The following is a 26,132-nucleotide window of genomic DNA, read 5'->3' as shown; positions in this document are numbered from 1 at the left end:
GGACAGACAGATTGAGTGAGGAGAGAGGAGGGGGGCTGTTTGTATCTAATATGACTCCATTAAAGTTTCAGTAGTTCTCATCTCTGTGTGTCCTGCTGGTGGAGGATACCAGCTGCACACGCACACACATGACACTCCTAGTTTGTGTTTATTTATGTGTGTTCATGCATGCTAGCAGTGTGCACAGAAAGTCTGAAATGAGTGTGTTCAGTGGTGAATCTGCACAGAGAAAAGACAAGATTAGAGAAGCAGTCCAAGAGACAGTTTCCCATGATGCCTCACTGGAAGCATCTGTATTAGACTGGGTTGTGTCAACACCGACTGCTCCTCCAGCTGAGACTTAGCAGAGAGAGAGAGGGAAAACAGGGAATGACAGATCACACCAAACGCATGCAGGGAAGGAGAAAAAGAAGGACAGAGATGAAGAGAGAAAGCCTTGGATGTGAAAAAAGAGAAAATACATTAGTGAAAATGTGTCAAAATGGAAGAAATGAGTGAGACAGAGAGAGAAGAAGAGGAAAAAGGTTGACAGTGATGGATGGGAGAGATAGACAAATGGATGGAGGGAGGGATGGATGAAGGGACGTGTGGCAGGTTAGAGGATGGAGAGGCGGCAGACGGAGATTGACAGCCTCCCTTCCCTGGGAACGAATGAATAAAGTGGAGCAGCAGAGAGAAAGATGGAGAGGAAAAAGGAGTGATGGGAGGAGGAGGAGGAGGGGGAGGTAATAAGAGAGAGAAAGTACGTCTCAGTAATCAAGCCATAAAGGAGAGTGTGAGCGAGGGAGCGAGGGGGAAAGACGAGTGGGCTCTGAATGAGTCAATCATGATTAATCAAGACGCTTCTCGCTCTCTCTCTCCTCTCTCTCTCTCTCTCTCGCTGTCTTTCTCTCTTTTCACTCAGACACACCATCATCATCACCATAGTCATCACACAGATACACAAAACCTCATTTTCTAAGTGCACTCCTACCAGGACTATGTATGCATACATATTTCACATCAAATCTCAGAGTCTTTGAGGAGGTGGTCTCCAAACTTTTTTGCTAGTGACTGTTTACAATAAAGTTCACACACCATAAAATGAATAGAAATAGATGCAGCAATCATACACTGTTAATGTGTTTTTTTTATGTCAAAGGTGACCATATATGGACAAGAGAGTTAACAGGTAGGTAGGCACCAAGTGGCACACACTGATGTTAAAACTGTAGTTCCTTCTGTGTCCACTAGAGGCTGGCTCAAGAACTGAGGGATCCCCAGAGTCCATATTAAAATGTTTAGTTTAAAAACAGAAATAAACATGTTTACAGCCTGGTAAAGGAAACCGTTTCTTTATCTCTTGATTCATTAACTTTTTGGTTAAAAAAAAGAAGAAGAAGAAGAAGAAGAAATTTACTGAGAGAGATCTGGCTTCATTCATAAAATAACCACATTGCAAACATTACAGACTAAGAAACATTTCATGAATAAAACAGAGAAAAGGATGAGAGGTCTAATCCTTGATTAAATTGTGCATAGAAGTAAATTCGTGAATGGTGGCTCACTTAGTTTTTGCTCAAGTTTACTTGCAAGCTATATAATAAACGTTACTACCTAAGCCAATGTAGCTAAGTTAGCAACATGAGCTTTAGCAAACATTGCTTACCTAGTTACACTCTAAAGAGGAGAGAGATCATCCAGCTCATTATCAGCACACAGTTCAAAAGCCTGCATCTCTGATGGTATGGGGTTACATTAATGTCTACGGTGTGGGCAGATTACACAAGTGGAAAGGCACTATCAATGCTGAAAAGCATATAGAGGTTTTAGAGCAACATACAATGTCTCCAGACAATGTCTCTTTCAGGGAAGGTTATGCACACTTCAGCAAGAAAATGCTAAACCACACTTCACATCCATCACAACGGCATGGCTTCACAGTAGAAGGGTCAGAGTGCTGTTCAGACCTTTCACAAATAGAAAACATTTAAAGCATTATAAAACGAAAAATCCCTGGAAGCAGACTCAGGACTGTAAAGCAGCTAGAGTCCTACATCAGACAAGGATGGGACAACATTTGTCTCCCAAAACTCCAGCAACTGGTCTCCTCACTTCCAAGACTTTACAGACTGTTGTTAAAAGAAAAGAAGATAAGGCATAACAGTAAATATGGCCCTGTCCTTACTTTTTTTTAGATGCGTTGCTGCCATCGAAATCAAAATACGCAAATATTTTTTCATGACATGGTAAAATGTCTCACTTTCAACATCTCGAGCATTATTCATGCATTATTGTGAATACAGTATGGGTTTATGAGATTTGCAAATCATTGCATTGTTTTTCTTTGAATTTTACACAGTGCCCCATTTTTTTGGAATAGGGGTTGTAAATGGTAAACACTGAAACAAAAATAGTGATGACTTTATTCATAACACCATGATGAAAAAAGGAAAAAATTATTATGGTTGCAAAATGCGTCATGAATAACACTCATTAACTTTGTTGTCTGAATGTGGAGATGAGCTTTAGTGTCTCCCCTCTCTGCTGCATGAGGCGTCATCCTCATCCTGATCAGGGGCAGACTCTGATTAGATCTGAAATCTGACAAAAGATGCAAACCTTTAAAATCTCTCCTAAAACTAATAATTTTGTTTTTAATGGGTAAAAGGTAAATCTGTATCTAAAATGGGCTCTGCAGTTTATTGCAAGTATTACTAAAAAGAGGAGGTGTTGGATAATTTCCAGATGGTGACTGATATTTGGTGAATATTAAAAGCAGCATGAGGATGTTGTGAGTGGATCTGACTCAAATTAGCTACAGCACCCAGCTTCCTCATCAGTGTTTTTATAATTATCTGACAACAGTGGATGTTTTCTGCAAAAATAAATTTTAAATTAATAAATAAAGGTAGGATGAATTCCTCTTTTCATGCATTTTGTTGATATTTAACACCAGAATCATTACCCCTTGAGATGCCCATCAATTAACTTGATTTGATTGTTGAGCTGTTACCTTTTTCTTCACAGGCACTAATGTTGTCTACAGAAAACAACTGGATGAGAGAAATCTTCCCCTCTGCTCCCTCTGTGTCTTTGCTTGTGAGGAGAGTGTGAATCCTCAGACAGAAAGAGTAAGAAAAAAAAAGAGGGCACTTTCATATTTATTCAAGTGTCAGATCCAGAGACGTCTGCAGGGAGAGAGGAAGAGAGAGGAAGGGAGGAAGAGAGGAAGGAGGGCTGCAACCGCAGGAACTCTGGTTTCACAAGGCCCCCTCTTTCTCTTTTTTATCTCTAAACACAAACACACACATGCACGCCTCTGCCTGCATGGACACACAGGGGAAAGCCAAACACAAGGAGAGGGGAAGAAGAAAGTGAAAAGCAGACAGGAGAGGAAGTTTGGGAGAAAAGCAAGGATGTGCTGATATTCAACACAGGAAAACAAACACTGCATGTGCATCAATCTGACTGCTATGAGTGTGTGTGCGTGTGTGTGTGTGTGTATTACGTCTCAGGATGTAATATACAGAGCATCTAAATGAGGATTAAGCACAGGTGCCATAAAGGCTATGATCCTGTCTCGGAGATGTCACATCAGTTGTGGGTACACGCAGAGCTGAATAGATAAACCATCATCAGAGCGGGCTAAAGAAACAGGAAGTTCCCTGCCGAATGTGCCACACAAACGCTGATGTGAAGGTGAGAATACCTCAAAGCAATTACCTGCTGGCTTCACCTCTGCTGCTTAAACATAAATCAACACTTCCTCCTGCTGGATCTGATGTGAACTACAGGAACCCCTCAGGCAGCCAGATGAGTGGAGACTGAGTCCAAACTTGATCTTGTGGGGAATTTTAGCCTGGAATAACAGACTCACAGTGCTCCATCTATATGCGGCAAAATTTTACAAAAATCACTGATCAATCACTGATGTTAAATTCCTCAATGCCATTCTGTTAAGGAGGACTTGAGAATCAAAGTCAATTGTTTTACATCTTCTTTTTTGTTAAATTCATTTTCAAAAATAACAATTTTTCAAAAGAAGTTCATATCCTTTATTTCTCTCAGGGCTGCAGGGAGGTTGGAGTCGATCCCAGCTGTCACTGGATAAGAGGAGGGGAAACACTGGACTGGCTGCCAGTCAATCACAGTGACAACCAGTCACTTCATTTCACACGTGTGATTTAGAAAGGCCAATCAACCTCACCAGCATGTGTTTTGATCGTGGGAGGAAGCTGCAAATTCCACTGTGAAAGACCCCCAATCCAGTCAGGAAATCAACTAAGGATGCACAATTTCAGATTTTTGTTGATATCCAGTATTTACAAATTAATTTTAGCTGACACTGTTGTCAATAACAATGTATAAATGAAGCTCAGACCTTAAACACCCGTTCTTAAATGCCCTTTAAACGAAGTTGAAAGAATGAGGACGAATATAGAAACAGACTTCAGCTGCATAAGTCTGTTGGTTCTGCTTACAACTCCACTGAAATGTACATACAGCAGGTAATAGATAGGTTAAGTATTGGCAAAAATTCCTCGTCTATTTAATGAAATATGTGCTAGGTGGCAGGGCTGCCCACAGAATTGGTTGGGACCCTGAAAACCCAGAGAACAACTCTGTTGTGATTTATTGATGATACCAATGCATCCGTTTTGGATCAGATGCATTGATGCTAGCATCCTGGCTAACAGTTCCCTCATTTTGGAGTTGAAAAGGGTGTGAAGCTATAAATGGGTTCTGAAGTTGAAGATAATTATTCAGCCTAATTTTTGAACCCATTTCACAACTTTTCCAACCATTCTTGCAACTTATTTTTGCCACTTCTAGACACTTTTTGTCAGTTGTTATCCATTTTAACCACTTTTACCCCATCTTTGCAACTTCGCACACATTTTTTTGTTTCTTTTTTCAATTATATATATTTTTTCCATTAAAGTTACTGCAGTTTCTACAACTTGATTATTTGTCATGCTGATGTTTGTGGCTTAGCTTTGCAGTTTGACATTACTTTCCAAACGGTTTAGTTCAATGTGCCCATTAATGTTGCCGATAAAAAAGAATTCTGTTTTAAGAAAAGGGGTTTACATTTTGAAAAATGTTATATTGTACTACAACATTAATAAATACTATTCTTTTTTGTTGTGTTGATTAGAGCTGTTATCATTCAGGATAAAAATAAAATATGGTTGTTACAGTTTAATTTTACAATGGACCATGAGGACCATGGACCTCTATGGGTGCCCATCTTGGCTAGGCCAAAGCCCGCTGCTCTTATCCTTGGTAGGTGGTAAAATAACATTGTACAGTACTGTATGTTGGTTTTAGAGCACTTCTCACCGACTTATTGATGCTAGGTTATAAAAATTGACTTAATCTGACCACTGAAGTATCGTTTACAGTCTGCTTATACACATACATACAATTTATGGACAAAAGTATTTGGCCAGGTGGCCATTACACTCACAGGGACAGTAATGGCATTTTACTCAAATACATGTACTTTAATTGATTTGGCCACCTTTGCAGCTACAACAACAACATTTCGGAATGTTTCTATGGGAATTTGTGCCCATTCATTCTGTAGAGCATTTATGAGAAAGCCTGGCTCATAATCTCCATTCCAATTCACCCCAAGGGTGCTTGATGGGGTTGAGGTCAGGGCCCTGTGTGGTCCAGCCAAGTTCTTCCACACTGAACTTATCAAACCATGTCTTTATAGTCCTTGTTTTGTGCACTGGGGATCGGTCATGTTGGAATAGAAAAGGGCCTTCCATAAACTGTTGCCACACAGATGTAAGCATAGCATTGTCCAAAATGTCTTGTTAAACTGAAACATTTAGATTGGCCTTCACTGGAGATAAGGGGCCTAGCCCTAGCCACATACCATTATCCCTCCTCCATCAAACTTCACAGTTGGCACTGTGCAGTCAGGCAGATAACGTTCTCCTGGCATCTGCCAAATCCAGGTTTACCAATCTGTCAAACAGTGAAGTGTGATTCTTCATGCCACAAAACACATTCCCACTGCTCCACAGTCCAGTGTCAGTGTGCTTTTAACCAGTCCATCCAATGCCTGGCTTTGGACTTGGTGATGTAAAGCTTGCATGCAGCTGCTTGGCCAGTAAAACCCATTTACAGAAGCTCCCGCTGCAGTTTCTATGCTTACATTAATGCCAGTGGAAGTTTGGAACTCTTCAGCTATAAAATAAGCAGAGCATTGGTGACACCATGCACCTAAGCAATCATTAACCACATCTGTGACTTTGCATGGTCTTACACTTCACAGCTGTTGTTCCTAAACGCTTCCACTTTCTAATAATATTACTTACAGCTGACTGTGGAATATTCAGCAGGAATGAAATTTCATCATCAGTGTTATTCCAAAGGTGGCCTCCATCACAGTACCATGCTTGAAGTCACAGGGCTCCTCGACCCGTTTTGTATCAAAAATGTTTGCAGATGCAGACTGCATGGCTAGGTGCTTGATTTTATAAACCTGTGGCAACGGGTCTGATTAAAATAGCTGAATCCAATGATTTACAGAATACAGAATACAGAATACTGAATACTTTTGTCCATATAGTGCACATATTTTACTTCATTTAAGGAAATATCATCAAGAAAATATTTACCAGCGTAAAGGAATCTTGTCCAATCAACAAAGCTGGTATCATATGTCCCGCCTCTTGCATTTTGATTGATGAGTGAGGGAGAAGTGGCATTCACAAGCACAGCAATGTTTCAAAAGTTGAACTATTTCAAATGAGTGAGGAAACGAAAAAAATTGCTGACACAGAAGGCGTTTTTTTGGGCTCAGGATTCTAAGTGCTGACAATGCTTAACTTCATTGGTTTTGTACCAAAAGTGGAGCACTGCCAGCGCAAAAACCCACAACTTTGAACCTGACCGTGACTGTTAACAATTCAGTAGACTGCCTACAGTAACCAGAGGGACTTAAATAAAATATGGGGTGTGGAGAAACACAACAAAATGAACCAAATGTAATGATACAGGTGCAGATAAGCCATCACAATCAGGGGACAACCTGTGTTTACTAAACAGTAAAAGAAATTCATAAAAAGCATCAAAAATTCACATTCAAAGTGTCTTATGATTTGATTGACTTTATTTGTAAGGCACCAGAAGTCCTTCCTTACTGCAGATCATTTCATCATATTATTTATAGTAAATGTTATTTTTTTTATAGTTTCTTTTTTTCAATGAAGCTATGATTTCAGACACAAAACATTTTTTTTTCCAAAGTACACACTTTCAGGTTTTACATTATGCACAAAATTAGTATTTAAAAAAAGACCTTTACAAAGCTCAAAACGCTTACAATGCTTCACGCTATGGGGGGCAAAGACTCAGGGAGGCGGGACATAGGAAGTGGAGTCCAAGGAAAGAGGGAAAGGGTTAAAGGATCAAAGTACTGCAGTTTCCCCTCTGGTGTCACATCAGTTTTGTAACACAAAAGCACAAGAATCATCCAGGACAGACGAGAGAAGATGCAGCTATATACACATAAAGCTTTCTATGTATAACTGTATATGGAGGGGAGCACCTCCAACTACTTTAACATATACATAGAATTTCATTTGTATGTTCATAACTTCAGCTTTGTAATTCTCATTCTAGCTCATACTGATTAATACTTCAAAACAAAGAAGAGGAGTAAAAAAACAGAAAACGTGTATTGATCACAGAAAGTTTGGACTTTTTTTTAAATGTCTCCACCAGAAACAAATTAATCTCTGTAGCCCTGCAGACATGCACCGATGTGTTTGTCACTTCTTCTACACGCTCTGCATATCACTACAACAAGTACAGTATGCAGCTAGTTACATACAGTGTGTGGCTAGATGTGCTGCAAGCTTAATTCACAGGCAGAAAAGCATGTTAGCTTTGAAAGAACAGAAATGTAATCCATCTCTGCGGTTCAGCGACAACCAAACCTGTACAGTTCTTTATACACACCTCAGTAGTGTATTCACATACATACAAAGCATGGATGTCATTTAAGGAGTCAGTTTGTAGGCTTTACTCAAAACATCAGGCATTGTAGGAAAGTGTTTTTTTCTCTCTTTTTAGAGTGATGCTCTTCTTAAGTGCAGTCTTTAAACAGCGAATTAGGCTTTAAAAGGTTTTATGTGCATGTAGACTCCATCATCAAATATTCTCTGTAGACTGACAGTGGCAGTCATCCAGGGATTTCAATGGGCATGTATGTTTAAAAACTGCGGAAGCCCTAAGAAGACATAAATCCCTAGCTTTTCTTTTAGTCTGTTTAATAATAGCAGTAAGTAAATGTGATTTGTTTCTCAAGATGTCTGCTTTTATAATTTGGTGTAAAAATGTTGGTTTACCTTAACAAACTAATTAGTTATCAGGAGGAAAACCAGTGTTGTTATCCTGAGATCTAGAAATAAAGATGTCAAGATCTTGAGTAATGGACTAAAATCATCATCATCATCAACATGGAAAACAGAGAAAAACTGAATATAAGGAGATATGTCTACTTGTACTCTTGTTTAAAAAATGTAACAATACTTCAAAATGTAGAAACAAGAACATTTAGGGCTGCTACTGCACCTGTGAAAGCTTCCACACACCCCGAGTTCACCCGTTATTGTTTGCCTGATAAGACCTCTTCTAGGGGCTCTGTTGCAGTCTAAACTCTGCTTGCCAGACATCTTCCTCACACTTCTAATGGTAATTAGGACTGGGAAATAAGAGCTTTCCCAGACAGGAAAAACTGGGGGAAGCTCTGATTTATTGGATTGCCTGAAAGCCAAATGAGGATGGATGCCTCACGTCAGCCAAAGTTCATCATTAAGTAATTAAACCTTGAGTAATTAAAAGAGGCATTAGCCTGCACACATAGTTTACTGCTGGATTTAGTGTGGTGATGTTGCAATAATATGGTGCAAGTTTTGACAAATGATTACCCCATTGGAGGGAATTTGGGGTAAAATGTAATAGTCTTGTGGCTGAATGCTTAAATAGGCGTTTAGGGCATGTTTGCCTATGGGAAGCTTTTTTTGTTACACATGAGAGCAAATGTGGAGGTTTGTGCTTCAACTTGGCTTTGATTTTTGTACATTTTCCCATCTAGTGTATCTGTACAGGAAAAATCATCAGTGTAACGCAGGCTGTAATATGCACAGTATCTAAATTTAAATGCAAAGAATGATCAAAAGTCCTTTAAATAGACCCAAGAATTTCCCCAAAGCACTGGATTATAATGGAGACAGTCTGACAGCATGCTAGGAATAATGCAGAGCCAGTCTAGCCTCTTTATATTAGGTCTAGATAAATAAGCCACTTCCCTTCAGCCCCATTAACTCTGTCAGCATCCCTGCTCTGCTCAGGCCTGAACCCAGCGAGGACACACACTGCCCTCTGCTGTCAACAATCACCATGCACACTCTCTGAACAAAAAAAGGTGGTGGGAGGAAGCAGGAGTCAAGTGGCAACTGTGCTCATTTAGCTGCTGATGAAAATGTTACCTGTCAGTAAAGGTGCTGGGGCGGATTTAATCTAACGTACCTTGCAAGGTCAGGTGAGGATCAGGATTACTGACTGATGGTGGGTTTGTTATCTAGTCTGACAGCTCTCTGCATGAAGCTTTCTCAAAAAGCTGTTTTCACTCCATGTATAAATGAAGGATTAGACATAAAAATCACAAGTTTCTTGACTAGAGATGTGTCCTTATCACAATGTTTCTGCTTAAAAAGCAGCCGTTTTTAGGCCAAAGCTTCCAGGAGTTCTTCTCTCTAGCCAGGATATGAGGACTGTAAGTTAACTCTTCTCTGATCTGTAACAAATCACAGTTTGACCTTAAATCCAACTTAAATCTTTAAATAAGTGCATGCAATATGAACTGAAAAATAGAAACACTCATGGGCTTTATAGGAAAATTAAGACTCCTGCGTTGTGTCTGACAAGTTTTCCATCTTGCCAAATTATTCCCTTGTTCAACATTAAGCCTGTTTGAACACCAACAACTTTCAAAAATAGCAAAGAGATGAGGAAGACAGGCAAAGAGAAATAAGTAAGAAATTAAACTGGACTAAGAGCTGAGAGGCAAAGCAGCGATGAGGGCAGAAAAAGAAAATACACAAGCAAAAACTAAAGCATAATTGCATACAAAAAACAGAGTGCCTTAGGAAAAGAAACAGAAAACTTCAAGAGAGAGTCCCCCTGCTGGGTTGGCATAGCAGGTAAAGAAGATATGAAGAGATCAGGACTAGTCTGACAGGAGAAGAAGGTGTCAAAGCCCACCAATAGTAAGAGCAGGCTGTGGTAGCTGGAGCATGGGTGACAGGGTTGAAGCTCATGTTAGCTTCACTCAGAGAGAGGGAAACCAGGGGAGAGGCTGTAGGCCAAAAGGAGAATCAGATCTTCAATTCAGGTCTCTTGATAAAAACAGAACTGAATGTGAGAACACCATCTAATCAGACTTGTCTCCTTCCTCCTCACGGTGGCTGTCCACTCCGTCGCGTGACGCCTTCTCCTCCTTGGCCAGCTGGGCTTGTGAGGCCAGCAGGGAGGAGAGGGAGAAGAGACCGGAGGAAGTGGTGACGGCGGGGAGGGCCGGTTGGCTCAGGCCCAGTGGCAGAGGGGTCATGGGCAGGGCCAGGCCCTGGAGCTGAGACAGCTGGTGAGCCTGGAGCTGCTGCTGCATGGAAGACAAGCACACACAACTTAGACACAGCAGGAAATGCACACAAATCACTGCAAAACACAGAGGAAAATACCTCATCTGCAATGCACAGAACCGTTATACACCACAAATTATGTTTAATATATAACCCCTGAGGCACAGCACTAATAGCTCAGGCACAAAAAGGATTGATGCAATGCACGTATCACAAATAAAATACATGCTTTGTAAGAGATGGAAACTCTGCAGCACACATAACTTATTTATAACTGATGCAATTTTGAATGTATACCATCCCAGGAAAAGAAGAGAGAGAGGCGAATACAGAGCAGAAACTGAACATTTTCTTGAAGAAGACAGACATGTTCCTTCATAAAACATAGAAATACAATAAGGGACTACTACATTACATTATAATGTAAGTGGGGTTTGTCCCTGTTGGGCTGTTTTATTTTTCAAAATCCTGTACATACACCAAAAAAGATGAAACATCAGTGGGCTGATCTAATGACTCAACCAAGTATGTACCTAAGTATGTATGCAATGACTCAAGTATGCAAAGGCTGCTTGTGTCTGTAAGTAACATTGGATTTATAGTCTTATATTATCAAAGTATAATGATGACTGGTTTAAGAGAATGAAAATGCTCCCAGTGCTGAGAAAACAGAATCAATGCCAAAAACAGGCCACAAACAGCCCAGTATCCTCAGTATCTAAAGCAGTAGACACTCACCAGTAATAAATAAATAAATAAATAAATAAAGCAGCAGACACAAAGACAAAGGCAAAGCTCCTCTTTGAATCATGCATCACATTGATGGAGTGGCTAAGCTAGCTAACACTAGGCCTATAGGAAAATGATGGAGTGGCTCTTGTAGCTAATACTAAACCTCTGGTGAAATGATGAAGAAGCTTAGCTTTCTCACTGCAATGCTTAGAATGATTAAGTGTAGCATGCTAGCACTGAAGCACCAAAGATAAAGGGTTGTGGCTAGCTGGCTGATGCCTGATTTAGTGTTTTAGCTAGCTAACTAACCTCACTAGTCTTGCCTTTAGAATTGCCAGTGAAGTAGTATCGCATCATGTTAGTCATCCTTTGAATGGGAGTAAGTTCTTCTCCTCAAATTAAGGTTGACAATTCAAACTTTTAGAGAGTATTTCTATTTTTAACATACAAACAAATGACATTAAAACACCAAAAGCTGGCTGAAAACATTACAGTTTGATTCAGTATTTAAGCTTGCTAGCTAATCTCAATATCCTCATTGCTAAAATTGTGCTAATCAAACCCTGGAACTTATCTACATTTATCGTTTAGATGGTAGTACTTCCTTGATCATACTGTGAGACCATTTACAATGAAGCACAATCTTTAAATGAAACAAAACAATATAGTGATAAACATATTCCTTTTTAACCATGCATTACAGTAATGACATAGCTAACACAAGACACAGGAAAATAATGGAGTGTCTCTTCAAGTTAGAGATTTGAACCAGTCACTTATTGCAAGTCAAGTCTCTTTGCTTTTAATGTGTTCTAACTGGATGCTATGTGAGCATCTAAATTGGCTTGTTTATTGATGCCTATTGTAAGAATCATGACAACCAACAAGCCAACAATGCTGCCCCATCCTATTTTTCTCTCTGTCACTCACGTTGAGATGGACAAGGAACAGGGAAAGAGAGAGATGACAAAATCTCAGGAGCGTTTAATATGAAGATTTTCAGAGACAAAACTATTCAGCTTAAAGCTGTCAAAGGCTTCTCAATACAAAGCATCACACTTCCATTAGACAACACTCAAAATAAAAGGTCCAGATGTCATACTGTTAAGAAGGGGTGCCTGGAATTCACAGGGCAAAGAATTACATAAAGTATATAATGGATATAGTGAGGATAGCTTGCATGCAATGCTGAGCTATGTGACGCAATGTCAGACAATCGCATGCTGTTAGGACATGGTGTTAATAAAAAGAGTACCATAGAATATTAATGCCACTCAGCCTAACAGGGAAAATTTGCAAGCATTTTTAGACATTCAATGCTAACAGTTAGAGTTTGATTGTATCTGTAGTGTATAATTACACTGGGTCCTGACTAATGTTTATGATGTTATGAAGATGAAAAAAAAATCCCTCTAACCTCTCAAACACGGAGTAATGGTAACTAAATAAGACAGGTACATCAGAGTTACATGGTCAATAATAAACCTATTATCCACCCTTGCTTTTAGCCACTATTAATAATCAGTGAGGTAAGGTACCTCTCTTGGTTTAACTATTCTAGTATTAAATACTTACTAACTTAAGTCTGATTTTTTTTTTCCATTTTGGTACCCATTAGAAAGTTGCTGTTTTTATGAATAGTGGTTTTGTAGGTTATTTGTAATAGTAGTTGCTCAGCTCTTAACAGTCACTATTTCTGTTTACTCTCACTCCATCATAGGCAGCAATCTGTCCATTTAAGGGCATGTGGATGTCTGTCAGCTAATTGTAAGATTAGTAAAGATTAGTATTTTTTCATATGTCTAGTAAATTTTTAAGAACTGTTGTACTGGGCTGCATTTACTTCTTATTCCAGATTACATTTAAAATATTTGATGAATGTGAAGGATGGACCAAACTAACGTTATGTAATCAATAAAGACTGAATATCACATTGATATTTTACAAAAAACATAAAGGACTCAATACGGCTAAAGAACAAGGGTAAACCCTATTTGTCTAACTTATTTCCACGCACAGACATAGAAACATTCTCATAATAAAAAAGCCATTAATCATGACTAGCAATAATTGCACTTTTTAGCCATCACAAGACCATCATACCCTTATGATGGAGTTCATCTCTGGGGGGGTGACCTGCTTGGCTCTCTCTATAGCCGCCAGGACCTGCTGCTGATGCTGGAGACAGGGGTGAGGGTTAGAGGTGGGGGGAGCGAAGGTGGGAGGGAGTGAAGACAAGGAAGGGAAAGTGAGAGAGACAATAAAAGAGGGAAAGAAACAAGGGGAGGAGAGTTTGGGGAGAGAGAGAGGTGGAGAGGTTAGATCAATATCAATAGTCCCAACAGACCGCCGACAACCCTCACTGGTGATGCAGCCCTCCCTCCGGCCATTCATCTATTCATCCAAACACACACACACACGCACGTGTGCACAAAAACGCACAAGAGTGTGCACACGTTCACAAAAGCCTTGTGTGACACCGGTGAATGGATGGCTGGCTGGTGTGCTGTAATGGGTGGAGGTCGACGCCCTGGTGGGCAGATAAGAGCATGGCTTATCTGAATCACACAACCATTTATTACTCTGACACACATGTATGAAGGAAGAGAGGACAGTGATGGAGGAGGTGGAGGGGGAGGATGGAGTGATAAAAGGAAGGCAGAGATTCAAAGAGGAGGTCAAAAAGGGAGGGGGGAGGGAAACCCTGGGAGGACAGACTGAATATGAAGGAGGTGTTTGTGGGGGGGAGGGCAAAAGTGAGGTGGAAAGGGACTCGGGAAGTGAGTGATGATGAACGACGGGAGGACAGAGGTGGAGGGAGAGGAGTGGAGGAGGGATGCTGAGTGAGGGGTCATGAAGGTGGAGAGGTAATGAGGCGGGAATGAGGCTGATCTCATTCCAGGATGTAAGGAATAGGTCTGAGGGTCAGAGGGTTAGTGACGTCGTCTTGTGCTTACCTCCTGAGACAGGTAGGGGAGGACTTGTGCGCAGATCCCATTCAATCTTTTCACTATCTCAGCCTGTGGAGAGACAGTATTCATTAATTTCTTTGACCAAAAATACAGGTTTTACTGTGTACTGCATTAAAAACTACATGAAAGAGCATATTCTAAAGTGTGTATGAGTGTGAATGCATTTTATGTGGTACCTAAAACCTCCTTCATTAGTTCCAGCTTGAAAAGTTAACTGCATAAAACAATCCTCCATATTTAGTTCTATTTTCAAGGCCAAGTGTTGTTTTTCTTAAAAAGCAGGGCATTGCACTTGATTGACAATTCAGTAACTTCAAATGGGGCCAAATTTAGATTCAGATATATTGATGCTGTTAAGTAGACTGTGTCATCAGGGTTCAGAGCACAATATTTTGGCATGTTTAAGAGCATACAAGCACATCTGTAAAATAATTAGGTCTTAAAGAGTGAAAAACAAGGCCTGGATTTAATGTGTTCTGAGTTCAAAGCATGCATTTCTGTGCTTGCAAGAAATACCTGGATGTATACAGTTGATGTATTTTCTAAAGATTATTTTTGGGCTTTTATACTTTTACTAAAATTAGCACAAAAAGTAAGTAAATTTGTGTTTGGTAGATTATTTCTTGGTGGTAACAATGCTTCTTGGCAATTAATCTTATACTTAAATTTTTCATGAGCGCAACTCACATACTTAGCTCTGCTGCTCATCCCACAAATGCATGTTCCTTATAAATGCACAATTTAAAAGGGTAATAAACAGGCTTTCCAACAGTATAGGATTTATTGCCAAGAAGCATTGTTACAACAAAGAAAAAATCTACGAAATACAAATTTCCTTACTTTTTGTGCTAAGTTTAGATAGAGAGCTAGGTTGAGAGAGACATATGAATATCGGGGGATGATATGAATCAAGCAGTGCAGCAGCTGAACCTGTGACCAGCTTGTCAAGGGTCAGTGTATTTTCTGGCAGATCCATTTCCTGTTTTGAAACTAGACTCAAAAATTAGAAGAAACTGGCTGTGAGTATGTGTCCTTACCTCCAGACAGATTTTGCTCCAGCAAGAAGCATACTGGATTAATATTATTTAGACTGAGCAACCTGAGGGTCTTTTTGTGAACTTTCCTGTGAAATTTGTATTTCAGATATAATCTCTCTAATGCCCACTCCTTGTTAATTCTATTGTAATTTTGGTGTAGCTGCCTTTGAACATATTTTTGCAATGGTTTACTGAGATGTTTTTTTCTCTCAAAGGGTTGTTTTGCATCCCTACATCTAAAATGGTGTCTTTTAATAGCGATCTTGTGTCTTTTGTACTGCCTTACCCAGATTTAAAATTAGCGTTGCACACAGTTAAACGGTTAAATTCATTTATCAAATTTGCTGGCGTAAGATTTGCGAGTCAGTTAATCTAATTATCTTTAATTTTTTACAAACACGGGCTTAAAATCCCAGTCTCTAATGCTCTTTTAAACCTTAATGAACCTCTAGCCAATAGAGGCCGCTGCCTTCCTGTCTGAGCTTTCCCCGGCACTTTAAACATGAGTAGTTTAGCAGTTAGTGGTACCAGGAACAGTACAGCATGAAAGTTTTTTAAGTAGTTAATGGAAATAAAGTGGTATGTAGGCTGTCGAAGGTTGAACTCACATAACTACTCAACTGAAGTGACAAGAAGCCACATATCAAAGCACGACATTAATCTGCAAGAGGAATGAAGGCTGGCTGAGCCAGCTGCTAATGTTAGCCATGCTGTACAGACTATATCAGGCTCACATCATACATGCTGACACAATAACACTGATGAATTTGACTGTTTTCTAAGTATCTTCTCTTTAGACTAGTGGGTTAAATGCAATTTAAAAGGGCGTTTAGCCGAACGGGGAAATAGGCGCCTGGGAGCATCCTTAATTAAAATGACTTCAAAGGACATTTTTGAGTGCTAACCCTCCATTTTCTAGTATGTGGGTTCCAACAGTCAGTATCTAGGAAAACTTAAGTGGCATCATGCAAACCCTGGCTGGAGCTTCTGCTAACCAGTTTGATTGAAAACAAATATACTGATGCAAGGCCTCTAACAGTTTTCATTCCAAGTCTGTGGCTAAAATTATAACCTATATGAACTTTATTCTGTACGTATACAAAAACATGCATATTGATAAATTCCTCATTGATTTTGGTCTCTTTATAGAATTTGTTGACCAGAGGAAATATTGCAAATCACAAGATTTTCTTAAATAAGATTGTAATGCAAACACTTTCTCAATTGTATAGGAACTTCTACTATCACTTTACCAAACAAAGGCACACACAACTAGCCTTATCCACATATCCCACTGCCTTTATTCTCCTTGTGTGCCAAGTTGCTGAGCTTGGTCTTAAAAACTTCTAGATTATACAGACAAATTCACACAAATAGTTAGCAATCAGTTACACAGGCAAGCACAAACAGACGCACACCTTTTCCTCTTCCTCATCAAGCACATTCCCTATCTTTCTCACATACAGGTCTATTATCACATTTGGTTGGTAATCATCCAATCCGTCTGAGATATGCAAAGCAGCAGTAATTGTGTTAGAGCGTAATTCGTGGCACAATAAGGAGCGAGGGGCCCTCTAACAGTCATTAGGCATGCAGAGCACAGCTCGCCATCAAGCGCTTCACTCCTATCCGCTCATCATTACACACACACACTCCCTGACATCTCGAAAATGTCTCTGTAAAATGTCTCAGCGGGACTCGCTCCATGCTAACTACGGCTCTTCCGCTTTTCAGTGCCCTTTATGCTGTTTTTTTTCTTCCCCTAACTCAGCTTCTGTCTCTTCCTTCATCTATGCTCTCTATTATCCTCCTTTATGTGTCTCTCCCTCAAATGCTTTTTTTCTTCCTTTGTCCTGCCTTTACATTTCTTTTGCATCTTTCTAGCTTTCCACAAGAGGCTCCAAAGAACACAGTCAATAAAGACAGCTTTGTAAGCGTGCAAATTACACCTAAATGATAGAAAATGTGACAGAAACTGGAAAAATACCTAGAGGATCTAGAAACAACTGAATTTTTCTTTGTTGGAGTTATCTTGCTCCTTTTTTCTATTCAAACAACTCTTATTCCATAAGCTAAAACGAAGGCAAGCACAGAGACAAAAAGCGATGATTTAAAACAAGTTTCAAGGCAGATTTATCACAAACATTGTAACATATCACAGACTTCCTCTGTGTGTCTTATTTTTTTACCTTGATTGAGCCTCATATATTTGCCAAAAATACAATTACACGATACTCATGCATTCATTTTATTAGACTTACAAGAGACTAAAAACCTAAAAAAGCTCCATTTCCTTTCACTTTTAAACAGATAATGAATCATATTTCAATCACACATTGTGATTATAATGATATCTGAAATACATTATGAAAAAATCAAACACATTTTCTCAGGTACTCTTCATGAGAACAAGCACAGCCTGTACTTCTTATGTGTTTTTGTACTTTTGCTCCATTTCATCTATTATTCTTGAAAGCACACTGCATCTTTGTGACAACAATCGAGAAAAGACACTTTGTAGTTTGAGATTTTAAAAGAAAAACACTAAATAAGTTAAAATATATATTTCCATAACCAAGTTTGAAACTGACATTATCAGTGTCATTACAGAGAAAATATCTGATTTCAGTATACATTCATTCAGTGGCAATAAACAGATAGATTTTGGCCTCTATAAAACTTTAACCTTATTTTATGTAGTTCATGTTTAATACAATCCTTTCTTTTTCAGGATTTTTATTTTTCCTCCCCGTTACACAAAGCAGGACTTTTGTTGGAAAGAAATTCTCATAACTACTGATAGCGATAATTAACTTTTTAAGCTTCTATCTGCCTTTACCAATATCATGCTGATAATGTTGTGCATCCCCATTACAGGAATAATAATAATAATAATATTACAATTTTTGTCTTTTTTAAATTATGACAACACTCCTCTCCACATTTTTCAGACTTAAAAAGCTCATGTCAAAATAATGACACAACTGCAATTTACTACATAGCCTTTGAAAGAAACAAAAAAAATCTACTGGAAAAAAAGCAAAAAAAAAAGTCCATCAAAGTTTCCTTTGGCTTTACTCTTACTAACAAACACTGACAACTATATGTAAAGTTTGGTCAAATAAATAAATGTGGTCAAATAAAAGACAAAAACTACATAGCTGCAGAAGTAAGAGGTTGTTTGCAGTAACAAAATCCTGATGGTGTGGGAATGTCAGATGGAGGGCAAGAAGTGAAGAATACTACTTACTTTCCTCAATGCTGGAGGAAAATGAGTACATCAAATATCAATGGGACCTGCATACTAGGGCCCAAAATTTTCTGATTACTGATATATCAGTTGATTAAATTTTTACATGAAAATGTTTTGCCTCTGTTTCTGGTCATTATGACTCAAACTGCGACCAGAAATTCTAGGAGCTCTAGTAGAGTAGACAAACCATACTGTGACAAACCATGACAAACTGAACTGAACCAAACCAGACTTCTAGGTGGGATTGGACCATAGAGAGTTGTCTGCTGCAGTTTCTTAGTTAGCTTTGTCAAAGTTTTGCCTGACTTTGTCACTTCTTTTGGGGCTGATAGGTAGCTTCAAATTGTTCTTTTTCTCTCTCTTTTTTTTTTTTTGTTGCAATTTAATCATCTTGCCTAGTCATATACAGCACAAAACTTTGGCGTTGTGGACTTTTCAATGCAGCAATCCATTCCTACCCCCACATCTGGAGTTCTTCACTGTGACATGATGTCATCTGCAAACAACCTATAAAAAGCACCATCAAGTTTCTTGTTTTGCCTGATGTGAGATTCCATAACCCAAAGAAATGTTAAGTCGAGCTGCAAATACTCCAAAGTTGCAAATCTATAAGGTGAATGCATAACACAATGTCTATCATGTTTCTTATGCTTTACAAGCCAATAAATATTCTTTAGACTCTCAATAAGAGCACCTACACTCTATTAAATGGAAGAAAAACACAAATACAAGAGTTATATAGTCAGGCAGAACATGCATTACAGGGTAAACAGAGAGAGGAAGAACAATAGAATGACAAAGAGGGCCCAGCAACAATACGGTATAGCTTTTTTCAACATATTCCCAGTAAAATCTACTCCTCAACCTTGCTTCTCCTCACAAAAGACAACAGAAGAGAAAGAGAGAGAAGAGAGCGAACAGAGAGAGCAGAGAGGCATTTTTTGAATTGAGTAGGACAGAGTGATCAAGAGGGAGCAATTGAATGTGTGAGGGTGAAAAAGAGAGAGAGAGAGAGAGAGAGACAGAGGAGGAGGAGGAGGAGGAGGGACTGGCGTTGCACAATGGGCCCAGACATGAATGCTCTTCTACACTCGTTTCCACACATCCCCTTCAATCTCAACTCTCTAATAGAACTAGCGACTTTCCGCACCCACTCACACTGTGCACAAAGAGAGCACGCACACACAATATACACACAGACGCTTACAAACACGTGCCACTGACAAAAACATACACAAATATCCAAGCATATGTGCTGATTTTACACGTGCACAAATGTTCTAGCAGTCTACACTCATACAAACACGTAGAAAAAAAATAGAGCAATTTCAGTTAGTCAGTAGGAGAGTACATGAGCATCTTTTAGAAACACGCACAGACTCCTGATCTCACACAGAAAACAAAACACAGGCCCACTCAAACACACAACTGCAATCGTGACTGTGAATTTCATCCCTGTCAGAGAAAAAAGGGGGAGTTGAGCTGCACACATACATCTCAGCATCTCTGCGTGCATGTGCTTCATATTCTGCAACATTCTGTGTTTATGTGTGTTTCCTTAAAGTGAGTTTGTGTGCATGCAGGAAAGAGACAGTGTTTAAATCATGGAAGCTGCTCTTTGTGTGTGTCCATTTGTTAAAGCATACTCGCCTCTCCAAATATGACCGTCAGCGTGCGGCGTCAATCATAAGGCAGTGTGTGTTTATGCGTGTGTGTGGACAGGCAGCTCCAGACGAGGTCACCGATAAGGGCCACCCCTTCGGAGGCCCATCGCTCTCTCCCTCCTACGGGCTGAGTATAAATTACTCCCCCAGGTTCAGCCACACAAACTGATGTATGGATACCACTCTCACTCTCCTCTCTGCCTTTAAGACAGCCTCCATTATTTCTTTGCCAAAATGGAAAACTGACTCTGTCGACAGTCTTTCATGGACTGAAAGCTCAGCAATGAGCCTTGTTGTAGATGCTGTATGAAGACAGCATGAATATGGTGCCAAGTAAATTATTTACATTGTTAAATATCAAATTATCATACAACATAAAATGATACAAATTTTTTTTTAAATAATTTTACAAGTACAGAACATCTCAGTACCTGCCCATAGTGAGTTTTTCTTAAATCTTTCTTTGTAATACCACTGGGTATATATGCCCATTGTGACTCTTTTGTTGTAAAGATGAACTTATTAATAAAATAACTTGAAATATTTTTTCAGAAGTTAGGCTGTGTTAAAGATTAATGGTTCTAGTCTAATAATCTAATGCTTTTTGAGAGTAATGCTTCTGTTTTAATCCTTAAAGCCAAGCAAGAGGACCGGGTTTTAGCCAAAGCTAGAAACATGTATGCATGTCAACTTTGGATTTAACATAAGAAGCAAAACTCATTATGTGCATCGCTATAAAATAAAATAATAAATATTGCCCAACAGTTTGGTCCAGTTGATAAAATCGAGAAGAGAGTATACAGAAACGGCCGTACAAATAGCTACCCATGGTGGGTACAGATCAAATGTTGCTTTGCATAAGTTTGGCTGTAAGTTAAAAAGAAGTTAGTATATACATTTCTTAGATTCCTTAAAAATACAATTTTTACTAAAACTCCAAAACTGAACATTAAGCTCAGAAACACGTAACTACTACACATAACTACCAGGCATACAACAAGAGGGAACTTTATTTGGCCTAAAATAAGAACAAACTCGATCAAATGAACAGTTATGTACAGAGCAATGCATCAATGAAATCTAACTAGAGTCAAGTTTTTAACAAAACAGAACGTTTGAATGATTTCTGTGAATAAATGAATGAAATTGATTGATATTAAAAGTCACTTCTGCAGCTTCTCATCTGGGTACAAGTTTAATTCATTAAAGTTTGCTGATGTGGCTGGGGATGCATATGTATGTTCATATGAGGGTGCATGCTTAATGGACTAAAAGAACACAAAGTCAGTAGAAATGTGTGGCTGCTAAACATAGATTTGACAACCCAAAACAGTTAAAGGACAAGCACACTAAGAAAATTGTATAATAATAATAAATGTAATAATACAAATTAAAAAATAATTAAACAATTTTAAAGGCAAGATTTCCTTTTCCATGTAGCTTTTATGTCTCCAACCTAAATGCAATGCAGTGCAGATTTGTGGCTAAAAATCTTAATGTTTGGTCTACAATGGATTGCGAGGTGTATTTTTAAGCAGATATCTGTTCACAGAGAGCAAGTCATTATAACACTGTTGAATTTGGTTTGTCATCAGCATGGACCTGCTTATTGTCAAGAGGGCCTATTTTACCTGGGTGCACCAAATCCAGCAGATATATGATTGGTCAATGCAGGTAAGACTACAACCACCTATGGAAAACAGAGCACTTAGCATGCTGCAAATCATGACCCATGTGAACAGATTCTATCTCTTTATGTAGAGTCTGGAAACTGAGATGAAACATATGTAAGACAATGTCCACAGACTGAAGCCCTGTTATTTAGAGGGAATTTACATTGAAAACCATTTTAGAGAAATGACTAGATATTTAGGACTTTTAAGATTTCATATAAGAGGTACTGAGACCCTACAGAACCACTTTTATACCCCAAATGAAACCTGTCTTTACTTTATTTGTTTATTTTATGTCAAAAATGTCTCACAATATCAAGCACTTTAATTGTTATGATGACCCTGTCTACTCTTTTTACGCAGTGGTAAAATAAAGCACAAAATGATAAAATACAGTTAAAAAAAGAAATACAGTTAAATGTTTAGCTCTGCTGTACAGTACACACAGTGATATAAAACTAATATTACAACAGCTGAAAAAACTGAGATCCCTGCGCCTGAATTTTAAACACAGCCTCAGGTGGCATCATTCAAATGTCTCTCAACACTCCCAAAGTGATGGGAGATTATCTCTGCAATTCACACCTGCCAATCAGTGAGCTGCAGGTGTACAATGCTGGAATGGGGTTGGGAATGCACAGCTGTGTCTACATCAACAGAGTAACAAAGCGTGAGGAGTTACTTTGAATGCTCAAGGTTCTGCAAGAAAAAGTCTATTTTTTGTGCGTAGATGATGATAGTTGAGTGACAGCTGGAACACCTCCAAGGTTTTTATGACCATGAAACTTTTCCTGGGTAAATCATCAGCACAAACAACAACTAACTGTGACAAGAAAGTGGGATGGAGATAGGTAGACATTAAGTCTTCTTCATCTTTTAAATTACTATTACTAGATTTTGACAAACTTCATTACTGCAACAACAAAATGAGAAGGTGCTAATAAAATGTAACTAAACTGACACCATTTGGTTGGGTTTTTCGAAAAATTAGGCCCTGACAAAGAAGTGGATGAATTCAACTTACAAATAGTGAAAGAAGCCACATTTCCCACGAGTTATCTTGATGCTTTTCTTAGCAAAGGCCTCGCGTGCTTAACAACATTTACAGCAATGTGCCATGATATAACACTTGTGTTTTAAATACATAACGTTTGCATAAAAAATGTATACAAATTTTGTCTCAGGCACACTGCCACATTGAAAAAAAAAATGAAGCAATTCCTTGTATTGCCTATATTTTATGGAACTTTTAACTGCTGAGAACAAAAACAACACACTGTGCATTACCAACACCAGTGACCTTTAACACACAAATGCCAGAAGGGTGCAATATTGTAATATTTCTGAACAGGCTGCACCAACATTCATGCCCCCTCAGTCTACAGTTAACCCATACAATTTGCAGAAATATGCATTGTTTTATTGTTCTCCCAGTGCCTTTTTTCTACAAACAATTTACAATTCATGGATAATAGTTTATGTTGTGATTTGGAAATATTTTGCTTGTACATAATGGAAACAGAGGGATCTTTCAAAAGTGGCTGACTCACCTGTTTGTGCATCTCAATGTTCAGCCCATAGGACATCTCATAGTACTGGGAGGAAAGACAGAAGAAGACAAAAAGACAAAGAAAAAATTAAATGACACAGGAATGAGCTCAGTACTCACACTTAATCTGACACTACCACCTGGCAGTGTATGCTACACAAATGGATAAGTCTGATTAATTAATTGCTCAGTGCTGTTGATTTAAACAATAAAATTGTATCTTAATATGTCATTTTTATAAACACACTAGGTTACCCCAGCAGCCTGTTGCACCAGATATGTGTAAGTTCTATCTAAAGTTATAGCAAAAAGTCCAAAGTAAATCCTATGTTGGAACTAGTTCAGTTGTAAATCAAGTTGTGTCATTGTTTGGCAGCAGCACAAGGACTTGAAGGCACATCTTAACTTGTACAGCTCAACATACTTCCTAAGAAGGAATAAGAAATGACCAGAGTGCAACTGAGTGAATGACAGCGCCACAGCAGGAGTGGAGCATGCTGAGCTGGGCCATCCAGGTAAAAAGAGGTACACAAAGTGGCACAGAATATGTAATATATGATCTAAATCAGCGGTTCCCAAATGGTGTGGCAAGGTTAGAGCCCTATGACTTCTGCGTTAACAGAATCGCGGAATTGGCCAATAAAAACAGAATTACAATTTAATGTGGAACTCCTGGTAATTGAATGAAGTTGACTGAAATGCTGTGGGTTTTTTTGGAAAGAGGAACGTATATATGGGGAATATGTTTGGAAATATGTTCACTAAAGCAGGGCACAATTTGTGCCTCACTTCACAAGCACTCACCCCACCCCCTCCTAAACAATAACAGCATGTCAGAGCAGCTGATGAAACATCGGCAAACATTACGTAGCTTAACACGGGGCAGTACAGGGTGACATAATGTTGCACCTTCAAGAAAACTCATCTGTGCTTCAAGTTATTTTACCTCACCACACCAGAGAGTCACGGAGAGAGAGAGCTGTGTCTGTGCACGAAGCACACAGCTGTAGTCACAACTTGAAGACCTACTCATCCCTCGGAGGCTTCAAACTCGAGTCAGACGGACTCAAGATTTTATGAAGTCCCACAGTCTAAATGATGTTAAATTCGAGTAACAGTTAGCTTAATATTTCCTCCTGTAGATGCTGTAGTTCCCTCTGGTTACTTAATGAGCAAATACGCGTCTGCATTAACGTAGCGGTCTGATATGAGGCAGACGGACAGACAGCGAGGATGAAGAGAGATGAGGAGCAAACCGTTACAGTCAGGAGTAGAACAATGCAGCAGCAAACTGCATGCACTGTTACATATTGAGAAAGTACAGGAAAGTTTAGGTAACAGGTTTACTTTTAACCATTTAACTTGAATGTGACCTTCTTATTAGGTTACCATCACTCTCTGAGAGAACAGAAAGATTTCTTCGTTTACATTATAAACATCAGCTAGGATGTGATTATACACGTGGATGTGTCTTAAAATGTTGGAAATATCTGACAGTTACACTAGTTACAATTATTTAATATCAGGGTTATCCAAACAATGGCTCCTGGGCCAACTGTGGCCCCTTTTCAATAAATTTAAGGTTATTTCTATTTAACTAGTGAACATTTGATCCATTTACACAAACAAGACACTTTTTTATGGTAAAATTAGTGGAAGAGTAAAAAAACGGAATTCCAAAAAATTAAAATGGAAAAAACAGAATTTGGAAAAAAAAAAAACAACGGCATTGGAAAAAAATAAAAACAGATTTCATAGTGCCCTAAAAGGTACACTGGTGTGCCAACTACAGTTGACATCAGTTCTTATGTACCCAATATGCTTTGCGCTCCACTTGCTGGCTTGATCTAACAGCATGAAAATGGTGGATGCTATGAATGGCAAGGGAGAACCCAGTGACAAAGTTTTTGTGGTTGTGGAGGCTCCAGCAACTTTTAAATCTGACGTGTGGAAGCGTTTTGGTTTCGAAGTGTCAAGAAAGGAGAAAACGTGACAGATAAACAAAAATCAATGTGCAGACACTGCCAGAGCAATGACAACCTTGATGGAGAACAGGAGTAAAATCAGGAGCCACTTGGCAAATTATCACTCAGGAAAGATTTGCGAAGATGTGAGGAGCAGAATCAGGCCATGCTAAAAGACTCTTAAGGGAGTACTCACAATCCCACTTACCACAACAGTGCAAGGGCTCAACAGATCACAAGCAGTATCAGCAAATATATCACCAAAGACCTACTGCTGTTTCAATGGTGAACAATGAAGGTTTTAGAAGGTCGGCAAACAAACTGGAGGTAAAGTACAAGTATATATGCTTATGATTAATGCACACCTATGGCACTTTTTTTTGCACAAATTGTAATAATCAAAGGGCAATGGTTTAATAAATGCTGATGTTACTATTTTCTACATCTTCTATTGTAGTAATTTTTTAAATACTGTAATAAATACCATATCTTGGACTTGTTATTGAGGTATCAACCCACTGTGAGATTTATATACCATTATATCCCTAGAAGCAACACATTTTCAACTTGACACAAAGATGCAGAATATTTATGTTGAAGTGTCATCGCAAGTGTACCTGCTCTGCCCTCCATCACAGC

At 38.8% G+C, this 26,132-nt stretch overlaps 1 protein-coding gene across 2 annotated transcripts in view; it reads right to left on the bottom strand.

Moving 5' to 3' along the window:
- Positions 1-7,112: 7,112 nt before the first annotated feature.
- Positions 7,113-26,132, bottom strand: part of tle5 (TLE family member 5, transcriptional modulator) — a 59,555-nt gene continuing 40,535 nt past the window's right edge. The window contains exons 4-7 of one of the 2 annotated variants that reach the window (XM_041791160.1): positions 23,531-23,575; positions 14,339-14,401; positions 13,485-13,559; positions 7,113-10,669 (exon numbers count right to left, since the gene is read on the bottom strand). In XM_041791160.1, coding sequence (XP_041647094.1) covers positions 10,442-10,669; positions 13,485-13,559; positions 14,339-14,401; positions 23,531-23,575 — 411 coding nt within the window. In that variant the 3' untranslated portion in view covers positions 7,113-10,441. The remainder of the gene's footprint in view (positions 10,670-13,484; positions 13,560-14,338; positions 14,402-23,530; positions 23,576-26,132) is intronic. The other variant, XM_041791163.1, reaches the window with a different exon arrangement.

Source organism: Cheilinus undulatus, linkage group 7 (assembly GCF_018320785.1).
Source record: "Cheilinus undulatus linkage group 7, ASM1832078v1, whole genome shotgun sequence".
NCBI lineage: Eukaryota > Metazoa > Chordata > Actinopteri > Labriformes > Labridae > Cheilinus > Cheilinus undulatus.
The sequence above is the reverse complement of the archived record's forward strand: the minus strand, read 5'-3'. Positions and strand labels throughout refer to the sequence as shown.